Below are 18,300 nucleotides of genomic sequence, written 5' to 3' on the forward strand. Positions count from 1 at the left end.
TCCTTTTCTAAGATATTTTTGAACACAAGGAATTGGGTTTCTAAGGTGGTACAATTCAGTTTTGGCAAAGCAGAAAGCAGGCTAACCTTCATATCACTAGAAGATAATGCCAACAAAAGATGCAAGAACCCAAAACATCATTCACTCAAACTGATTTTAAAAACCATGCAATGCAGGGCAAAATTTCAATATTTACGTTCAGCACGGAACAGTATGCCAATGTCTTTGACTAATACCACCTGCTCTTTCCTTCCAGGTGTTTCTCTGAAGCCTGCAGGATGGGTTTAAAGTCAGCAGCTGATATGCTTAGTGGCAAGGACTCCTCTGCCAGCCCTTGGCTGCAAAACTGTTACCTCATGGGGATGCACGTTCATGCCTTCCTCAGCAGCACCTTATGTTGCCAGGCTGAGGCTCCATGAGTCAAGGAACGGTTTGAGGAAGAGTGGCTTTCCACAGTCCCCCTTCTCTTACACCTCCTAGCTTCCAGCACATGGTAATTATGCATCCCAATGCCTGGTCCAAAGCTGAGAATGCTGCAATTTCATCTATAAGCCAAGCTTTTTGCAAGATGAATTCTTCAAGAAAAATGGCAAAAATACTCCTTATCATCAGAATAGTTCTGTAGTAGACTACCGCTGCTCTAAAGCACACGAAATAAAATACAAATTATTCACCAACTTCCCTTTGCGATGATCTCCAGAAACACAGCTTAGCTTTTAATCAGCCCATTGTCTCCTAATCCAAGCCACCACGCTTTAACCCATTTATGGATTATCTTGTGAAGTCTTTCATTTTTAAAGGTTTTTGTTTTGTTTTGTTGTTTGTTTGTGGTATTGAAGAATGAATCCAGGGCCTTCACAATGAGCTAATTTCCAGCCCTTTTATTAATTGATTAATTAATTATTTTTGAGAGTCTTGGTCATGCTGGGCTCAAAGTTGGAATCCTGCTGCATCAGCCTCCAGCAGTGCTGGGAGAACAGGTGTGTGTCACCATACCTGGCTTGGTTTTTGTTTTTGTTTTTGTTTTTTCAACAGGTTCTTACTATATATCCCAATCTGGCCTTGAATACATGATCTTCCTGCCTCAGCTTCCAGAGTATATTACAAGAATGTTCCACCATGCTTGGCTTGCAAAGTGTTCTTAATTCCCATTTACCGACTAACAGATTGAGATTCATGGAAGTCAAATCCAGGTCCCCTCTTTTCATAGTGTAGTGCTAAGGCCATAATACACTTCTTTTAATCAGAGTGACCTTTGCCCAGGGAAATTCTCAGTATGTGAACTCAGTGTGACAACTGTATTTAGAGCCCCAAGACTCACCTCTGAACCAACTGAACAATGCTCTGGGTATTCATGAAGAAGACCTCGCGGTCATCCTTGCGCTGCAGAGTGGCTGCATGACAGTCCAGGATACTGGCTATCTGGAGGGGAGAACAGACAGGTCTGACCAATGATAGCCACATAATCCAGCTGCCACACAGTGGTTACTAGAAGGCTACCACAGGCTCCAAGGATAGCCCCACCTGGGGTTCAGAGACCAAAAATTCCAACCCTGAATCCATCTGACCACACTCAAAGAGTCCTGCTTATTTCTTCAATGTGCTACAGGAAGAGCTCAAGGGCTTAGAGCGACAATTACAATCAGGAACAAGATAAGGATTCCATTATCACTATTTCTGTCCAACATAGCACTCAAAATATTAGCAAGACCAATCAGGCAAGCAAAAGAAATAAAAGGGATAAGTACAGGAAAGGAAGGAGTCACATTATAATTATTTGTAGATGACATGATCCTCTACATAGAAGACCCAAAAAAGTCCACAAAAGAACCTGAGTCTTCATAACCAAATTCAGTAATACAACAGGAAACAAAATCAACACACAAAAATAAATAGAGTTCCTGTACACTACTGATCCACTCACAAAGAAATTAGGAAAAATATTCAAAATAAGACCAAGAAAAATTAAGTACAAGGAATTACCTAAGGAAGTGAAAGACCTCTACAAAGAAAATTACAGTGCTCTGAAAAATGAAATCAAAGAGAACACTGGAAAATGAAAAAGTATTCCCTGTCCCTGACAGACAGAATCAATAGAGTCCACATGGCCATCCTTCCCAAATTGACACACAGATGTAATGTAATCTTAATCAAAATACCAACAGCATTCTTCACAGAAGTAGAGAAAGCAACCCTAAAATTCATATAGAACCAGAGGAGACCTGGAAGAGCAAAAGCAATTCTGGGTAACATGAGCACAGTAGGAGGCATCACAGTCCCAGACTTAAAGTTATATTACAAAACTACTGTGATGAAAATAGCATGGTACTGACAGAAACACACATGTGGATCAGTGGAACAGAATAGAGGAGGCAAAAATGACCCCAAGCACATTCAACTACTTAATCTTTATCAAAATAAAGGGACCAAACACCTACACTGGAGGAAAGACAGCCTCTTTAATAAGTGGTGCTGGGAAAACTGGCTATCTACATGCAGAAGACTGAGTCTAGACCCACATCTCTCACCTCATATTAAACTAAAGTAAACATGAACCAGGGGGCTGGGGATTTATCTCATGGAGTAAGTGCCTGCTTGGTAAGCACAAGGTCATGAGTTCAATTCCTGATACAAAAAAAAAGTGAACCAAAGAACTAAATGTTAAAACAAAAACACTTCACTAGCTTAAAGGTAAAATAGGTGAAACTCTTGAAGTCACAGGCATAGGCAAGGATTTTCTGAAAGAATCCCAGTTGCACAGGAAATAGTACCAAAAATCTAAAAATGGGGTCACATCAAATTAAAAAGCTTCCACAAAGGAAAAGGAACATCCTACAGAATGGAAAAAAAAATTTGCTAGCTAGTCCTCAGAAAGAGAACTAATATCAAGGATATACAAAGAACTCAAAATATTAGACCCTCCCAAAATAAAAGATCCACTCAGAACATGGGCAAGTGATATGAATAGACACTCCACAGAAGAAGTACAAATAGCCAATAAACACATGAAGAAATGCTCCACATGGCTGGCCATTTAAAGAGAGGCAAATTAAAACAACACTGATTCCATTTTACTACAGAAAGAATGGCTACCATCAAGAAGTCAAATAACAAATGCTGGCAAGGCTGCAGGGTGGGGCAGAGAACACTTCTACACTGTTGTTGGGAATGTAAACTAGTACAAACACCATGGAAATCATTATGGAGATTCTGCGAACACTGAAACTAGAAATTCCATTTGACTCAGCTATTCCCTTTCTAGGTATCTTCCCAAAGAGTTAAAAGACATCATCTTCCAGTGATACATGCATATCCGTGTTTACAGCAGCACAATTCATGGAGCTAAACCTTAGACAGCCTATTTTTCATCAGCCCAGAAAGCAATGGACTGCTAGGCAAAGGATATACCACACGCCACTGTGTTGCAAATGTATATATATAAACACCCGTATCGTGAGGGGACGGTTCCTTTCCTCCCATCAGCAGAGAAGGCTCCACCTAACCCCAGCTTTCTGAGTCTCATCTTTACTTCCTCAACTTCTTGCCACCCTTCACACGGTCCTCACTTTGGGAACCGCAGGAGCCATGCAGGCCGTGACACCCATGTTCATATAATATCTCCCTGCACATAGGAACAGGATGGGGCAAGGGAGGGAAATTTCCAGCTCTAGCCAAAAGAATGGGCCCTGGTAGTGAGCAATTAGATTTGATGTCATTGGTAAGAAAGGTGTTCTGTTTGTTTGGATCTTAGTAACTCCTGCCCCAGCCTCCCATAGTGCTAGGTTTACATGGATGTGCCACTTGGTTTCTATGGTTAAATATTTTTAGACATATATAGAGCTCCAGACCATTTATGAAACCCAGAGAGAGACCATCAATACTGTGACACAGTAACAAAAACTTGCAATTACCCTAATGATTTCGGCCAGTCTAGTTTTTGGAAAGTGCTTGCAGTGTGTGCACCAGGGACAGACTCTGATTCTGAATCTGAGCTTAATGGAGCAAGACCTACAGATTGTGGGTGTGCATCCAGACAGCTGCTGCTTGGGAGAAAATGCAGAGAAAGCATAGAGGAAAAAAAACCAGCTTGGTCCCCCATTCGGAGACACAGCACACACAGGACTGGGCTGGGTACGTACCTGCTGGCTGGGGAACTGGCAGAGGACCGAGGTGATGTTGCTGGCATACTGGGCCATGACCCTGCGGACTGCCTTCTCCACAGGGACAGGGATGCGTCCTGCCACGCTGGTCATGATCTCCTGCAGCTCCAGCAGTGGCAGTGATGGGTCTCGGAGCGTCGTCATGAGCTTCTGTACCCACTCTTTCAGCTGCAGTGGGACCAAGCATAGGCTTGTAGGTGTGGGCACTGCCCTCACCATGGGAAACCCATGCAAGTCAACAAGCTCAACCCACCAGGCTCTGGGCACTCAAGTGGCCCAGGGCCTAGATCTGAAGCTGTTGGAATGACCCCTGGATCACAAGGGAAGTACACAGTGTCCCATAGGGAGGCTCCCACTTGGTGCATCCAGAAAGCCAGCATAGTAAGGGAGGTAAACACAGGTTATGCAGTGAGCTAACATCTGTGCAACACATGCTGAGTGCCAGCCAGTGTTGAAGATCTTGCATTACACGTTTGCATCTGATCCTTAGGAAGAACTCTGCCAGTAGGTGCAATGATTATTCCCCTTCCACAATAGAAACTTAAACACAGGGGGCTGGAGGTTTAGCTCAGCGGCATAAGTGCCTGCCTTGCAAGCAGGCAGTCATGAGTTCGATCCCCGGTACCGATAAAAAGGAAAAAGACAAAAAAAAAATTAAAAAAAAAAAAAGAAACTTAAACACAGAGAGGTTAATAAAGTTCCTCAGAGTCACACAGCTACTAAGAAGCAAACCCAAGCCATTGAGCTCCTGAGCCTCTAATAGGCACCCTATACCGCTTCCAGATGCCTGGGCAGCTGCCATGTGAAGGTCTTTGGGAGGGGATAATAATAGTGCATCCCCAAAGCAAAGAGAGGTTCAAAAGTGAACCAATGCATACCACAGCAAGTACAAAGACTACATAAGTGCTGTATCCATAGCAACCATCCTTAGGCAGCATCACATAAGAGCTAAGAACACAAACTTTAAAGGCAGATGGCAGAGTTCGAATCCTATCTTTGCCTCTTTATGCACTAAACAGGGCAAGTTTCTTAGCCTTTCTGCACCTCTGTTGCCTCAACTCTAAACAGAAATAACACTGCCTACCTCATAGGCTGCTGGAAATCAAATGCCTGGGTAAGTTTCTGGTACTGAGAAAAGCAGCTGGCACACACGACATCCCCGGCAAGGGACCCTCACCCCCACTGCCATCACCAGCATCACGGTGTCTTGCTGCAGTGGGAAGGGACAGGACACAGCACTCGGGATGACCCTCAGTCATGGCACACTTAGCGCAGGGGTCTTTTCAAGGAGATTCACCAAGTGCAAAGCTCCTTGTTTCTCTGCAGAGGGGACAGACACTGGGACCTGGGATGGTGATGGCAGCTATTTCTGGACAAAGCACCTTGCTCGTGGTGTCACTAAGGCTGTTCTGCCCATCCCACACTGACTCCCTCCCTCGCTTCCTACTTGAAAGGGCTCAGTCTCAGACAAAACCAGCAGCTTATAATAGCTGATCATCAACAAGGACACACACACATGCCCAAGTTTACAGTCACAGAGAGGAATTCCCTGAGGACAGGTCCCTCATAGACACAGCAGGACTCAACAATTTCTCAGCTGTTGTATGAGTAAAGCCCTCTGATGTCCCAGAGTAAAACCTGCTGGCTGCACACAGACCCACCAACATCTGCTCTCACAGGGGACTCACCTTTGTGCTAAAGAAAGGCTCCGGCAGGCAGTAGCCCTTCATGACATTGGTCAGGTTGTCCAGGACACTGTGGAAGACCTGGTGCAGCTTCTCTCCAAGGATGGGTAGGGTCTGCTGAGCAGGGAGTGTGCCCAAGAAGGGCTCGGCCTGATGAGACACAAGCCCAGGTCATGGAAACCATGCAACCCTGGGGCAGATGAGACAAACTAGGGGATGAGCAGATTGGCCAGCTTGCACAACTGAGGAACAAAGCCTGAGAAATAACAAAAGATATCACACTGGAAAGTTAAAGTTGCAAAACTCATATCCTGATCCAAGTTTCCCAGTTTATTACTGGATAAATGGATAAGTAAAATGTGATATATACACTTCTCTCAGCAAACATAGTACAGTCAATGGAATATTATTCAGTCCTAAAAAGACAGACAGAAAATCTGACACACAGTACACACAGATGAAGCCTGAGGGATTATGCTAAGTGAATAACCCAGCCACAAAGGGAAAAGTACTGTTTGCTTCTCCTTTTAGAAAGTTCTTATAGCAGGCAAATTCCTGGGAACAAGGGTAGAATGCTGGCTGCCAAGAGCTGGAGGTGTAGGATATGGAAAGTTGATGTTAATGGGCATGTGGAGTTTCAAGTTGACAAAAAGAGAGTTCTGGAGATGGATGGTCGTCATCCAACAGCACAGTATACTTAATACACCAAATGGTACATTTACAAATGGCTAAGATAGGGGCCAGGAATACAGCTCAGGGGCACAGCTCCTGCTTGGCAAGTGCAAGGTCATGAGTTCAATTCCTGGTACAAAAAAAAAGGATTAAAAAAATGACTCAGATGGTAAATTTTATGTATACTTAAACACAATTATTAAAGGGAAATCTGAGTAAAATAGGGACTTTAGTTAGTAACAATGCATCTATATCAGGGCCAGGCAATGCTAGCACATGCCTATAATCCCAGCACACTGGGAGACTGAGGAAAGAGGATTACAAATCCACACCCAGTCATTTTAGTGACACCTTGTCTCAAAATAAAAAAGTAAGAAAAGGGAAAAGCCACGCTGGGCCTTGGAGGAGTAACAAGAAGAACAAGAAGCCAATTCACCCTTCTCGTGAGCCAACCGGCACGTGGGCTGAGAACAAGAACATACACACACCCCAAAAACAGCCGGCTGATTTGGAGGACAGGTTGAGCTGGTACCATCTGAAGCACAAAAACATCTCAGTGCTCTATTGCTTTATTGTCTTTTCAGGCCTGGGTTCAACAATCCGAGCATCTATTGAGAGGATAACAATATGCAATATAGTAAAGAGGGGAGATTTCCTTCTGTCTTGTTTTTGAAGTGCAATATTCTCTCACTGTTTTGTTTTGTTCCATTTTATTATTTTGTTATATTGAATGTTCTAGTTGATTAGTTTTATTCTGTTCTGTTTTGTTTGATTTTATTATGTCTGATGGTGTGGGTAGCAATTTTGAAGATAACAAGAGGCATTATGGTTGCCACTGTTGATTTCCTATTATCGTGTTTCAAAATATTGTGTCACTTTCACTGTTTTGTTTCGATTGACTTTATTCTGCTTTATTTTGTTTGGTTTTATTCTCTTTAAAATATACTTTCATTCTTTTGTTTTGACTGGTCTTTTTCTGTTTCGTTTGGTTTGACCACACTGACTGCAGGGAGTAACGTGTCTGCAGGAGGAGAGCTGAGGCAGGAGCTCAGGAGCCCCTGATCTGCTCGTCTCTGCACGGGTAGGCCAGGGACTTGCCTGCAGCAGCCAGCGCTACTGGGACACGGTGCCACATACCGAGTGCACTTTAGAAGGGTCATCGAGCTCCAGCCGAGCCACCACGCAGCCGGCTTCCAGCGTGGCTCCCGGGCGCTTGATGTACTTCACCACGCCACTCTCCTGCACGTTCAGGGTCATGATCATCTTCATCACCTGTTTTGCAAAAAGAAGTAGGACACAGTCCCCTAGGAGTGACCAGTATATAGGTACCCACAGTCACCCAAGCTAGTGACTCTGGAGCAGGGGTGTAGCAGGGGAATAGAGTGACTCTCTGGGCAGCGCTCAAGCAGGAGGCACAGAGAAAACCTTTACTGCAAGCCTGCTATGCTCCAGACACAGTTCACAAATGATCTTCATCTGCAAACCCAGCCAGGATGGCAGAGCTCATTATGCCCATTTCACAGACGGAAACTGATTTTTCCTTTCAGAGCTGGAGATGGAACCCAAGGCCCTATGCAAGCTAGGCTTGTGCTTTGCCATTGAGCTCTATCCCATCCCCTTTAATTCCAAAAGAAGACTCCTCTTTGGAAATATAATTAAATCACATCATAACCAAATATAGGGTACAGTCATATACAGCATAATGATGTTTTGGTCCTCGGAGAACCTCATATATGATGGTAGTATCATAAGAGTAGAAGGAAACTGAACAATTCCTGTCACCTAGTGACACTGTGCTGCCCTAATACCAGAGTGCAAAGCACCACTTACATGTTAGCAGTAATGCTGGTATGAACAAATCTACTGCGTTACCAACCATATAAAAGAACAGCACAGTTATGTACAGCATATAAATAGTTGATAATAATAAATGACCAATGGCCCTGTGGCTGGCTTAGGTACTTACCATACTATAGTTTTTAATCACTATTTTACAGTACACGTCTCCCACTTATTAGAGTTACTGTAAAACATTCTTCTGTGTGACACCAGCAGGAGCATCCTGGGTTTCATGTTCGGAGGGCATGTGGAGGGACAGACCTTTACATATAGGCTATGGCATTTGCACAGCAAAGAAATAACTGCCCAACGGCAGAGGGTCAGTACACGTTCGTGACTGTCACTGACATATTTCTGCTGCTCTCATCACCCGCCATGGCAGACAGCACAGAAGGGAGGCCAGGTCTGAGTCCGGCCTCTGTGTGATGCTGAGCAAGTTCTTAGCTTTCCTGGGCCCGATTCATTTGTGTGGGAAACGGGAATCACGTCTGTGCTTAGTTCATATGACTGCTGGGTGTATGCTTAGACCAGCTCTTGCCATATGTTAAGTCTTTGCAAGTGTTAGCATAACACTTTTGTTTTTACATACTGAGGATTAAATCTGGGGCATTCTGAGCTACATCCCCAGCTGCCCACTTTTTTGTTGTTAATTAATTAATTAATTTATTTATTGTCTTTTTTGTTTTTATTGGTAGCAGGGATCGAACTCATGACCGCACACTTGCAAGGCAGGCACTTATGCCGCTGAGCTAAATCCCCAACCCCTTGTTAATTTTGAGACAGGGTCTTGCTAAATTACCCCGTGGCCTTGAACCTGTGGTCCACCTGCCTCTGCCTCCTGAGTAACAGGGATTACAGGCATGTACCACTGAGTCTGGTGGCTTAACAGTTTTTCATCAGAGTCATCATGATTGCTAGTAAGTTCTTTATTATTCCTGCTTTGTTTCAGGCTTTCCCTTTGACCAGTGCAGAGAATTTGAACTGCACCCTACAGATTGCCTCCTGAGAAATCTGCAGTAGTGGCCAAGAGAGGTGAGGCCTCTTTGCTGAGAGACCAATAATGTCAGGGGAGCAGGGGTTTAAGGCTGCAGACCTACACCCCAGGGACACCAGGCAGTCACCTCTATCTCAGCGTAGCTGTCTCCTGCTTCAACATGGCCCCCATCCTCCACTGTGTACTGAATCAGCTTGCCAGCCGACGAGGACCTCAGGACCGTAGGATCATTCTCCTTCTCAAACACGCACGTCTTGTTGCCAATGGTGATTCGATAACTGGGAGGAAGAGTGGGGCAGGAAGACTGATGAGAGCCGTCAAGCCATGCTGAGTGTCATGCATGAGACAGCACCTCCCTTTCCAAAGCCAGCACGCGTATCATCCTCTGCATGGCATTATGGACTCTACATTAATGGGGGCATTTGACAGCTATCACAGACATGACGAAAATGAGTTCATGGAGCAAAATATGTGACCCTTTTCTGGGTAAAAAACCAGTTCCTTTCACTGATACAATCCCAACTGACTCTAGCACAAAAAAAGCAATCAAAAATATTCTTATTTTTGTCCATTTTTGGTCCTGGGGAATTGACGCTCCACTCTGAGCTATATCCTCAGCCCTTTTTGTACTTTTTATGTTTTGAAATAGAGTCTTAATAAGTTGTCCCAATAGGACTTGAATTCATAATCCTCCTGCCTCAGGCTCCCAGAGTGCTGAGATTACAGGTGTGAGCCACCATGCCTAGCTCTACAATCACCTTGAATATTGTCAGAAGTTAGAACATGAGTTAGAAAAGAGATTAAATGCTGCCCAGGGATAACTGAATCTGTCTCCAAACACCGAGGATTGCAAATGTTGTCTCCTTTACCTGGTGCCTTTCAGGGCACACACACACACACCTTCACACATCCCACCCTTCCTTCTCCTTGGCCAGGGTCTGTGTTTTCTGCTCTGACTGGCTCACCTACAGGTCAGTGTGGCCGGACACACTGGAGCTGGAAGGGGAACCAGCTGCATGACGCCCCTGTGCCGAGAGCTTGCAGACCCCCCGCCTCCACCCAGCAGCGTTTCCTGCCACCCTCCACTTATCTAATGCATCAACTTCACACAGGTTCAGAGCTCCAGAAGCTACAGCCAGGCCACCGTCCCAGACCCTGGCTCCTGGCCTGCCTGGAGTAGCTCAATAACCAGCTGGAGGCTGTGCATAAGCTACATCCGCCCTGCACGGTGTGGATACTGCAACCCAGATATGGGGGCAGCAGGAACCTCCCATACACCTTGCAGGCCACAGAGCCAGAAGTCATTTGGGTCTGGATCCTCCCAGGTCACTAGAAAGGTGACCCTGAGGTCCTTCTTCCATTCCTGAAGGGGTATGGAATCTCAGCCAGGAGTGGAAACTCTCCAGGCAACTCCAGAATTTACCAGAGGGTCTTGTCTAAGGCTCGCAGGCCAGGACCCAGGCTAACTTTGCATCCCCCACCCACCCACCTCCCCAGGAGAGCTGTGCCCAGTGCCCACACACCTGTCCACCTCTTCCTTCATGTACGTGGTGTAGCTGCTGCCACTGTACAACAGCAGCAACCCCCCATCGTTCAGCTGGTGGACGTCGATCTCAATGTAGCTGCCGTTCATGATGAGGGTGAACATGGTCAGAGACTGCCGGGCCACCTGCGGGACAAGATTCATGTCATCGCTTGGATTCAGGATACGCTCTTCTTGCTATGACAGTAGACAAGGGCTGACTGTCTCCTGTGGGACTGGCCTGGGGTTGCCTCCGTCTCTGTAGCCCCAGCCCTTGTGCACCCACCCCAAGGCAGTGGGCACCGAGGAAACTGAAAATGGCCTGGAGTCTGAGCCCTGCCTGCTCCACAGAGTGGACAAATGACTGCCAGCTGCAGACTCAGGCCCTGTCCAGCCATCACTGACTATGCGTCCCCTGGAGCTGGGGCTTCCCTTTCATCCCTGTCACCAAGTATCAGCCTCAGGCAGGGTCACCGAGATAGGGACTGTGTGAGGGCACCCTGAAGGCTCCACAGTGGCTTGGTGGGCTGTGTATGTGTCCCCAGTGTCCCGCGTCAAAACCTAACCTTGAATACGATGGTGGTCAAAATACAAAGGTGGGGACTTTGGCAGTGATGAGGTCAGGGGCTAGGGCCCCCACAAATGGAATTAGTTCCCTCAGAAAGGGACCCTGGAGAACTTCCTTGCCCCATTCCACCACACAGGACACAAAGACAGACAGCACAGCTAGGAGCCAGGAAGTGGGCTGTTACATTTTGGATCTGGAATATCCCTCCAAAGCCTCATGAGTTCAGAGGTGGGGTTTCCGGAAGGTGCTTGGACTGTCAGGGTGCACAGCTGACTCTCCATTAGGAGCAGGGGCCTGGTTAGATGTGGCTCACTGGGGTGTGACCTAAAAGACCACGTCTCCTCCCTCTGTGGGCCTCCCTTTCTCTGCTTCCTGGCTGCCAGCATGTGAACAGGCTTCACTCCACCAGACCCTTCACTCTGCCTTCCTCTCTTGGAGCCAGCTAACCATGGACTAAAATTGCGAAGCAAAATAAACCTCTCCTCCTTTAAGTTGTGGGTGTTCTATCCCAGCAATGACCAAGTGACGAAGACATGGGTTCTCACCTGACACTGAAATCATAGGTGCCTTGAGCTTGCTGGGCTATGGAGGGTGTGGCCTGGAGGGGTGCCCTCTTGTCCCTGGCTCCTTTCTTCTGTCTCTTCTTGCTAGCTACTAGGGGAAGAGGAGTTTTTCTCCACCAGTCCAGGCTCTTCCCCTCTGCTGCTTCTGCTTCGAAGCAAGCTCACTCAGACTGAACCCCTGGGGATTCTGGGGCAAACAAAGCTCTCCTCCTCCGACTTGAGGATGCCAGATATTTCTCAGTGACAAGAAAGCTGACTCATTTAAAATAAAGTCTGTGTGGCCATGATGTACATAGGTAGTCAAGAAGCATTGGGGAGAGTGACAGTGTATCCATGACAGCACATAACAGCCTTCAAAGTGACACAGGCCTTGACTTTCGGGGAACCATTAGCTCCTGTAGCTGCCCTAGAGTGCCAAACACCAATGCCACCCTCCAGTGGACTCCAGGCCCCACACCAGGCCTGCACTCTCAGGCAATCTCTGCCCTGTGTTGACCTCAAGTGGCCCAGGAAGGATAACAGGACACTTCCAACAGAGGACAGCAACTGTAGGAAACCCCACAGATGGTGACGAACCAGAAGAGAGACCAGAAATCCACCCATGGGTTCTTGGTGAACCTGGATCACTGTGCCAGCTCAACAAAGGCTCTGTTTATACTCTAGGCTGGGTGGAAAAGTGCTGCCCATAACTCATGACTTTTGTGGCACTTTGGAATGTGACCTTGTTTGGAAACCAGATCCGTGCAGATGTAATTAGTTCGGATGAAGCCTTACTGGACAGGCGGTGGAGTGGGGGGGATGCTAAATTCAATGTGACAGGTGTTCTTATAAAATGAGAAGAGACATGAGGATACAGATACGGGAGGACAATGGATGGACACACACAGGGAAGAAGGCTGTGAAGACGAAGGCAGAGACTCGAGCAATGTATCAAAAAACTAACAAACACAGAGGATGCCAGCAACCACTTGAAGCCAGTGGCCTGGGACAGGCCCTTGCCTCATGCCTTTGGAGGATCCATGCCCAGCTGACACCTGGACTTTGACTTCTGACCTCCAAAAGAGTGAAAAAAATCAGATTCTGCTATATTAAACCACCAAGTTCATAGCACTTTTCATAGCATCTACAGGAAACGAATCAGTGCCCCATCATGATCTGTGCACCTCACTCAGCTCCCCACATTCTGAAACCCAAGGTCATAAACTCTGTGGGGAGAATTGGGAACACGGGAGAAGCCCAAGGATCTTTACCTTGAGAATGTACTTGACACCTCCATAAATCAATTCCACATCCACAATGTTCAGCAGAGAATCCGCTGGGAGGACCTGGCCCCTGAGAGAGAAGACAGCACCGCTGTCAGCCTAGGAAAGGACCAAGAATGCCTTGCCCTGGATTCAAAAGTATCGCCCAGAGGCTGGGGTGACACTTGGTAGTAAAGCCCATAATAAGCACGCACAGAGCTCTGGGTTCTATGTTCTATCCCAGCACCATAAAGCAAAAATTCAGGTCTTAACTTTTCTCAAGCACCAACATTCCTCAGAATGTAAGGAATACTGAAGGATGTGAGATTTTTAAAAGATTTTTCAGGTTGAGCATGGTGGCATACGCTTGTAATCCTAACGTGCTGAGAGGCTGACGCAGGAGGGTACAAGTTCAAGCCCAACCCAGATAACCTAGTGACTCAGCGAGAATCTGTCTCAAAATGAAAAGGTCTGGGGATGTAGCTCAGTGTACAAGTCCTGGCTCGATTCCCCTACTGCAAAATAAATGAACACATTAAAAAAGCTTTTCAGGAGCAAAATCCATAATGGCTTCATCTGGGAAAAATTTCCAATATGGAGACCTGCGTCCCATTATGAAAGAAACCAGCACAGAGATAGAGACTTTATTACCACATCAAAGCACAAGAGCCCAAATACTGAAAATTTTTAACTTTTATTCTCTTTTCTCACTTTCATTCACCTGTCACAGTAGTTCTCAGTAAGAGACAAACTTTGCCCGTAGCCCTGGGACACTGGAGACGTAACTATCTCAACTCAGAGAGAGCTGCTCCTGGCACCTAGTGGACTGAAGCTGTGGGGATTCTATCACAGTACAATGCACAGGACAGCCTCCTCCGCATGGCCCAGCACCAGGTCACTTCCCATTCTAGTCCTTTCACTAGTCACCTTGAGACAGGTAAGGCTCTGGAAAAGGGATTATCAGGAGAGACAAGCTCCGGCCTGCTCTGCTTCCCAGCCCATCTTCCCCTTCCTGAAACTCCGAACTCCAGAGCACTAACATGTTCCTTCCACAAGGCAGCGCCAGCCTCCCAAGGACTGCCTGCACAAAGTAACTGCTGCCCAGGGCAGCACTTCACCTCCTCCCACACCTCCCCGCCTCCCAGATGGTTCAGCTATCCATGGGATTCTGCAGAGGTGAGAAGGGCTCATCAACTGCCTGGTGACTGATTGTCACTCAAAGCACTGCCTGCCCTCTGCTCCACCAACAATTAACACATAATACATGACCTACCTTTCCAGAGAGTGCAAGAAATCCGTCATGCACGTTCTGAACACCACATCTGCCACGTTCAGGGCCCCGCACACCACCCCGAGCATGATGTCCGGCTTCTCTGCCTAGGAAAGACCCCAAGTCTCAGTATCCACGAGGAGCTATGGTCTCAGCCACCTGCAGTGAAATGCAGCAGCTCCCCACCTGCACTTTCTGGGCAATGAGATGGTCCAACCAGCCAGTGTCAATGTCATTGTTCTGGAAGCTCTCGGTCTCCAGGAGGTTAATAAGATATTCCACAGTGGTCCGGAAATCGCCCCGGATGGACAATTCCTTCAAAGCCACCACCATGTTCCTGGAGGAGAATGACACATGATTGTTTTCCAAACTCCTACAGAGATCCCATGCTCTGTTCCAGAAGCAGTTCTCAGAATGCCAAAACAGCACAGAGTTAAGATGGGGCTGTATGTCATTTTCAGCTCAGTGGTTACTCAGCCCACTGACTGGCTGAGTAACACTGGACAGGTAACTTAACTACTCTGGGCCTCAGTTACCTCAACTGGGAAATGGAGAAATATCCTTGAAGTCCCACAGGGGTTTGAAGATTAAAATGAGACATTCCATGTAAAGCACACAGACATTGATCAGCAAATGTGTGAGCTATCACGAATCTGATTAAGTATGGCTGTAATTATTATTAACTATACCAGGAGCTAATGATTGGTAGAGAAAGGGTATGCTCTGTGGTTAACAGCAGGTCTGTCTCCTGGACCTATTCGAGTCTCCTGTTCCCACAGCTGGAGCCACTGCCAGCCAGCCACAGAGCTGCTCCATCCAATAGGAACAGGGGCACCTGCAGATGGGGATCAGTCCGATGTCCTTGGAAACCAGTCCTGGGAACACAAGGCAGTTGATCCCCTTATTGGACTCTAACAGCAACAGGAAAAGTTGGAGTTATTCTGTCAAGACTATGGACAGTTATGCACAGCATGGGACAAACCCCAGGTCATTTCATTTGGAGGGCACTGGCCAGCTGTACCACCACCCACCTCCTGCTTTAAGCCTTAGATGCTATAAATAATCCTCTACACATCAAGGATCTCAATTTGCCACTAAATATGATTAAAATGAAGTATTCAAAGCTGGCAAAGAGGTCCAGTCATTAAAACTGCCAAACTCAATTAAATTAACTGATGGCTAGGTGCCCTGGGACAGATTTCTAATGCTTTTTAAATGAAATATCCACAATGCCTTTGGGTTTTGTCACTCTGAAGGGCAGTTATGCACCTGAAATGAGCATGTTTAATTACAAAGTAATCTGAGTTTCCAGCCTTCTGTACCCTTGTCAAGGTTGGGGCATTTCAGAATTTGGGGTTCCTTGATCAATGCAGGTTTCTGAGCACTGCAGGAGCTATGATAAATCTGGACGTAGCTGAATGGGGACCACAGGCTGGGGTCACACCAGAACACAGCCTAAGAAATTTAGTCTCAGTGTGAATACAGCCAAGAAGAGAATGGGTTATGAGAGTTAAACCTCAAGAAGCCTCCATTCTTTTCCTCAGCTGTAATGCTCAGAACCCTTAAAACTCTTGGTATTACCTTGAATGTTCTTTAAATTCAGCCTTGTACAAGGCTAGAAACCAAACAGCTTTGGAGAGCTCATTGTACTTTTGGGGTCTCCAATAAAGGAAAAGAATTTTTTTTTTTTTTGAGACAGAATCTCGCTAAACAGTTCAGGCTGGCCTTGGACTCACTGTGTAGCCCAGGTCAGCCTCAAACTCACAGTGATCTTCCTGGCCCAGCCTCCCAAATGCTGAGATTATAGGTATGCACCACCACGCTCAGCTGAGAATTTGCATTCTTGAGGTCCAAGCAGAGGGGTATTTAAAATAAGGTCTGCCTGTGATTCACAGCCTTAGTCTCCCAAAGCCATGCACTGAGGGGGTTTGGGTTCTTAAAGGAGGGAAAGAATGATGCAAAAAGGGAAAGATGAACTAGGGGGAGGAGAAACCAAGGGAGGAAAGGAGAGGGAGGAAGGACAGACGGATAGACTAGAGGAAGAGAGACAGAGTGAGGAGGGAGGGAGGGAGGGGCAGGCGGCAGGAGATACTGACGAAATGGCCTCCTCCCGGTTCTCGCCCCAGGAGAAGCAGTGTCCAAACTGGGAATCCGCGAACTCGTGTAAGCCGCCTGTGGCGGCCACGCTGAAGTAACCCCACACGTTCTTGCTACTGCGGAAATTCAGTTCCTGGACGGTCCCGGAGCTTGGCTTAAACCCCTAGAGTCCAAACGGGGCGGGGGGGGGGGGAGGGCAAAATAGAAGAATAGAAGCAATCATCACTCCAGATCCATTTGCATCGAATTCATTTCTAAGAAAAACCCAAGAACTCTGACCACAATCAAAAGCTTTGCATGCTCCACAGATACCGCTACCTTTTGCTACAGGTGTGGGAGTAGCTGAATCCATGTGTCTCTAATTCTGATTTTAAAAGAACGGTAGAACAACAATTGAGTTAGGATGACAGGAGGTGCCAATGTAACATAGGCAAATTTTTGTGTGTGTGTCTTTTTCCTTTTTATCGGTACCGGGGATTGAACTCACGACTGCCTGCTTGCAAGGCAGGCACTTATGCTGCTGAGCTAAATCCCCAGCCCCGCATAGGCAAATTTTGATTAGTGAGGGAGCTTGGTGAAGATACGTTCTGATTTTATACACTGGGCATTTTAGATAATAAAACTTTAAATAGAAATAAAAAGCAGGGGCTGGAAGCATAACTCAGCAGCATAGCATTTGCTTAGCGTGTGTGAGGTTTGGGTTCCAGTCCCAGTACTGACAAAAAGAAAAGTGGAGTGTGTGTAGATTTCTAACTCTGGACGAAGATTCCTGCAAGTGAAAAGAGCTCGCAGACGCTGTGTGGGGCCGCGTACCAAACATACTAACACAGACAATGTCTTTTTGGACGGTGACTCACCCTCTTCCCAGTGGGACCTTGGGGAGGTGGGTGGACATGGAACAGCCTCACTAGGCCTAGGCTTCCTGCATTAGGTAATGGGACACACCATCTAGCAGAGGCGCCTGGGATCCAGTAAGAGATGGGGAATTCTAAGTGCCCGGGCTGCTTCCAAACCCAGCTCGCCATCCTTCCAAAAACCTATAGTAACCCCATGCTCTCTGAGCAGTTCTCCCTTTGCTTGTCCACCAGAGCTGGTGTTTAGCTTGCAAAAATTCGAAACAGCTATAGGTCCCATAGTTTAAAACTGTTTCACCAAAAGAGCTCAAGTTTTTTACTATCAGAATTAACAGATGTAAACATTACACAATGGCCACATAAAAAAAAAAAATCGTGTTGCAGGGCTGGGGATTTAGTTCAGCGGCATAAGCACCCGCCTTGCAAGCAGGCGGTCATGAGTTTGATCCCTGGTACCAATAAAAATGAAAAAGATAAAAAAAAAAAATCATGTTGCCTCATTGATATGTGAAATTTTTATGTTTACATATATTTATATTATAATACATATTTTTAAATTATATGTATATATAATTTTATGTTAAATATATATTAAATTTGTAAAAATAAGTAAAATAAATAAGCTGCAATATATTAATGAGTTCTGTGACAATCTGATCAGTGAGCATTGATTCATTTTTTATATCTAAGAACAAGTCACAAAATGATTAAGATTAAGATATATGTAATATCTGAATTATATAATATATTATATATTATGTATTATATATTACATATAGTGCTATATAATGCTATAATATTATTTTGTATATTATATATTATATTATATTGTATT

At 46.0% G+C, this 18,300-nt stretch overlaps 1 protein-coding gene across 6 annotated transcripts in view; it reads right to left on the minus strand.

Moving 5' to 3' along the window:
* The window catches only part of Acacb (acetyl-CoA carboxylase beta), a 146,485-nt gene that overhangs the window by 63,007 nt on the left and 65,178 nt on the right, over positions 1-18,300 (minus strand). For all 6 annotated transcript variants that reach the window (XM_013142016.3, XM_003477752.5, XM_013142015.3 and 3 more), the window contains 10 exons: positions 16,611-16,774; positions 14,701-14,851; positions 14,518-14,621; positions 13,254-13,335; positions 10,874-11,019; positions 9,478-9,628; positions 7,655-7,789; positions 5,849-5,995; positions 4,140-4,328; positions 1,322-1,422 (listed from right to left, as the gene is read on the minus strand). In XM_013142016.3, the coding sequence (XP_012997470.1) occupies positions 1,322-1,422; positions 4,140-4,328; positions 5,849-5,995; positions 7,655-7,789; positions 9,478-9,628; positions 10,874-11,019; positions 13,254-13,335; positions 14,518-14,621; positions 14,701-14,851; positions 16,611-16,774 (1,370 nt within the window). The remainder of the gene's footprint in view (positions 1-1,321; positions 1,423-4,139; positions 4,329-5,848; positions 5,996-7,654; positions 7,790-9,477; positions 9,629-10,873; positions 11,020-13,253; positions 13,336-14,517; positions 14,622-14,700; positions 14,852-16,610; positions 16,775-18,300) is intronic.

The sequence above is a fragment of the Cavia porcellus genome, unplaced genomic scaffold, assembly GCF_034190915.1.
Source record: "Cavia porcellus strain 051 isolate PalLab524CR breed Dunkin Hartley unplaced genomic scaffold, mCavPor4.1 scaffold_16, whole genome shotgun sequence".
NCBI classification, from domain to species: Eukaryota; Metazoa; Chordata; class Mammalia; order Rodentia; family Caviidae; genus Cavia; species Cavia porcellus.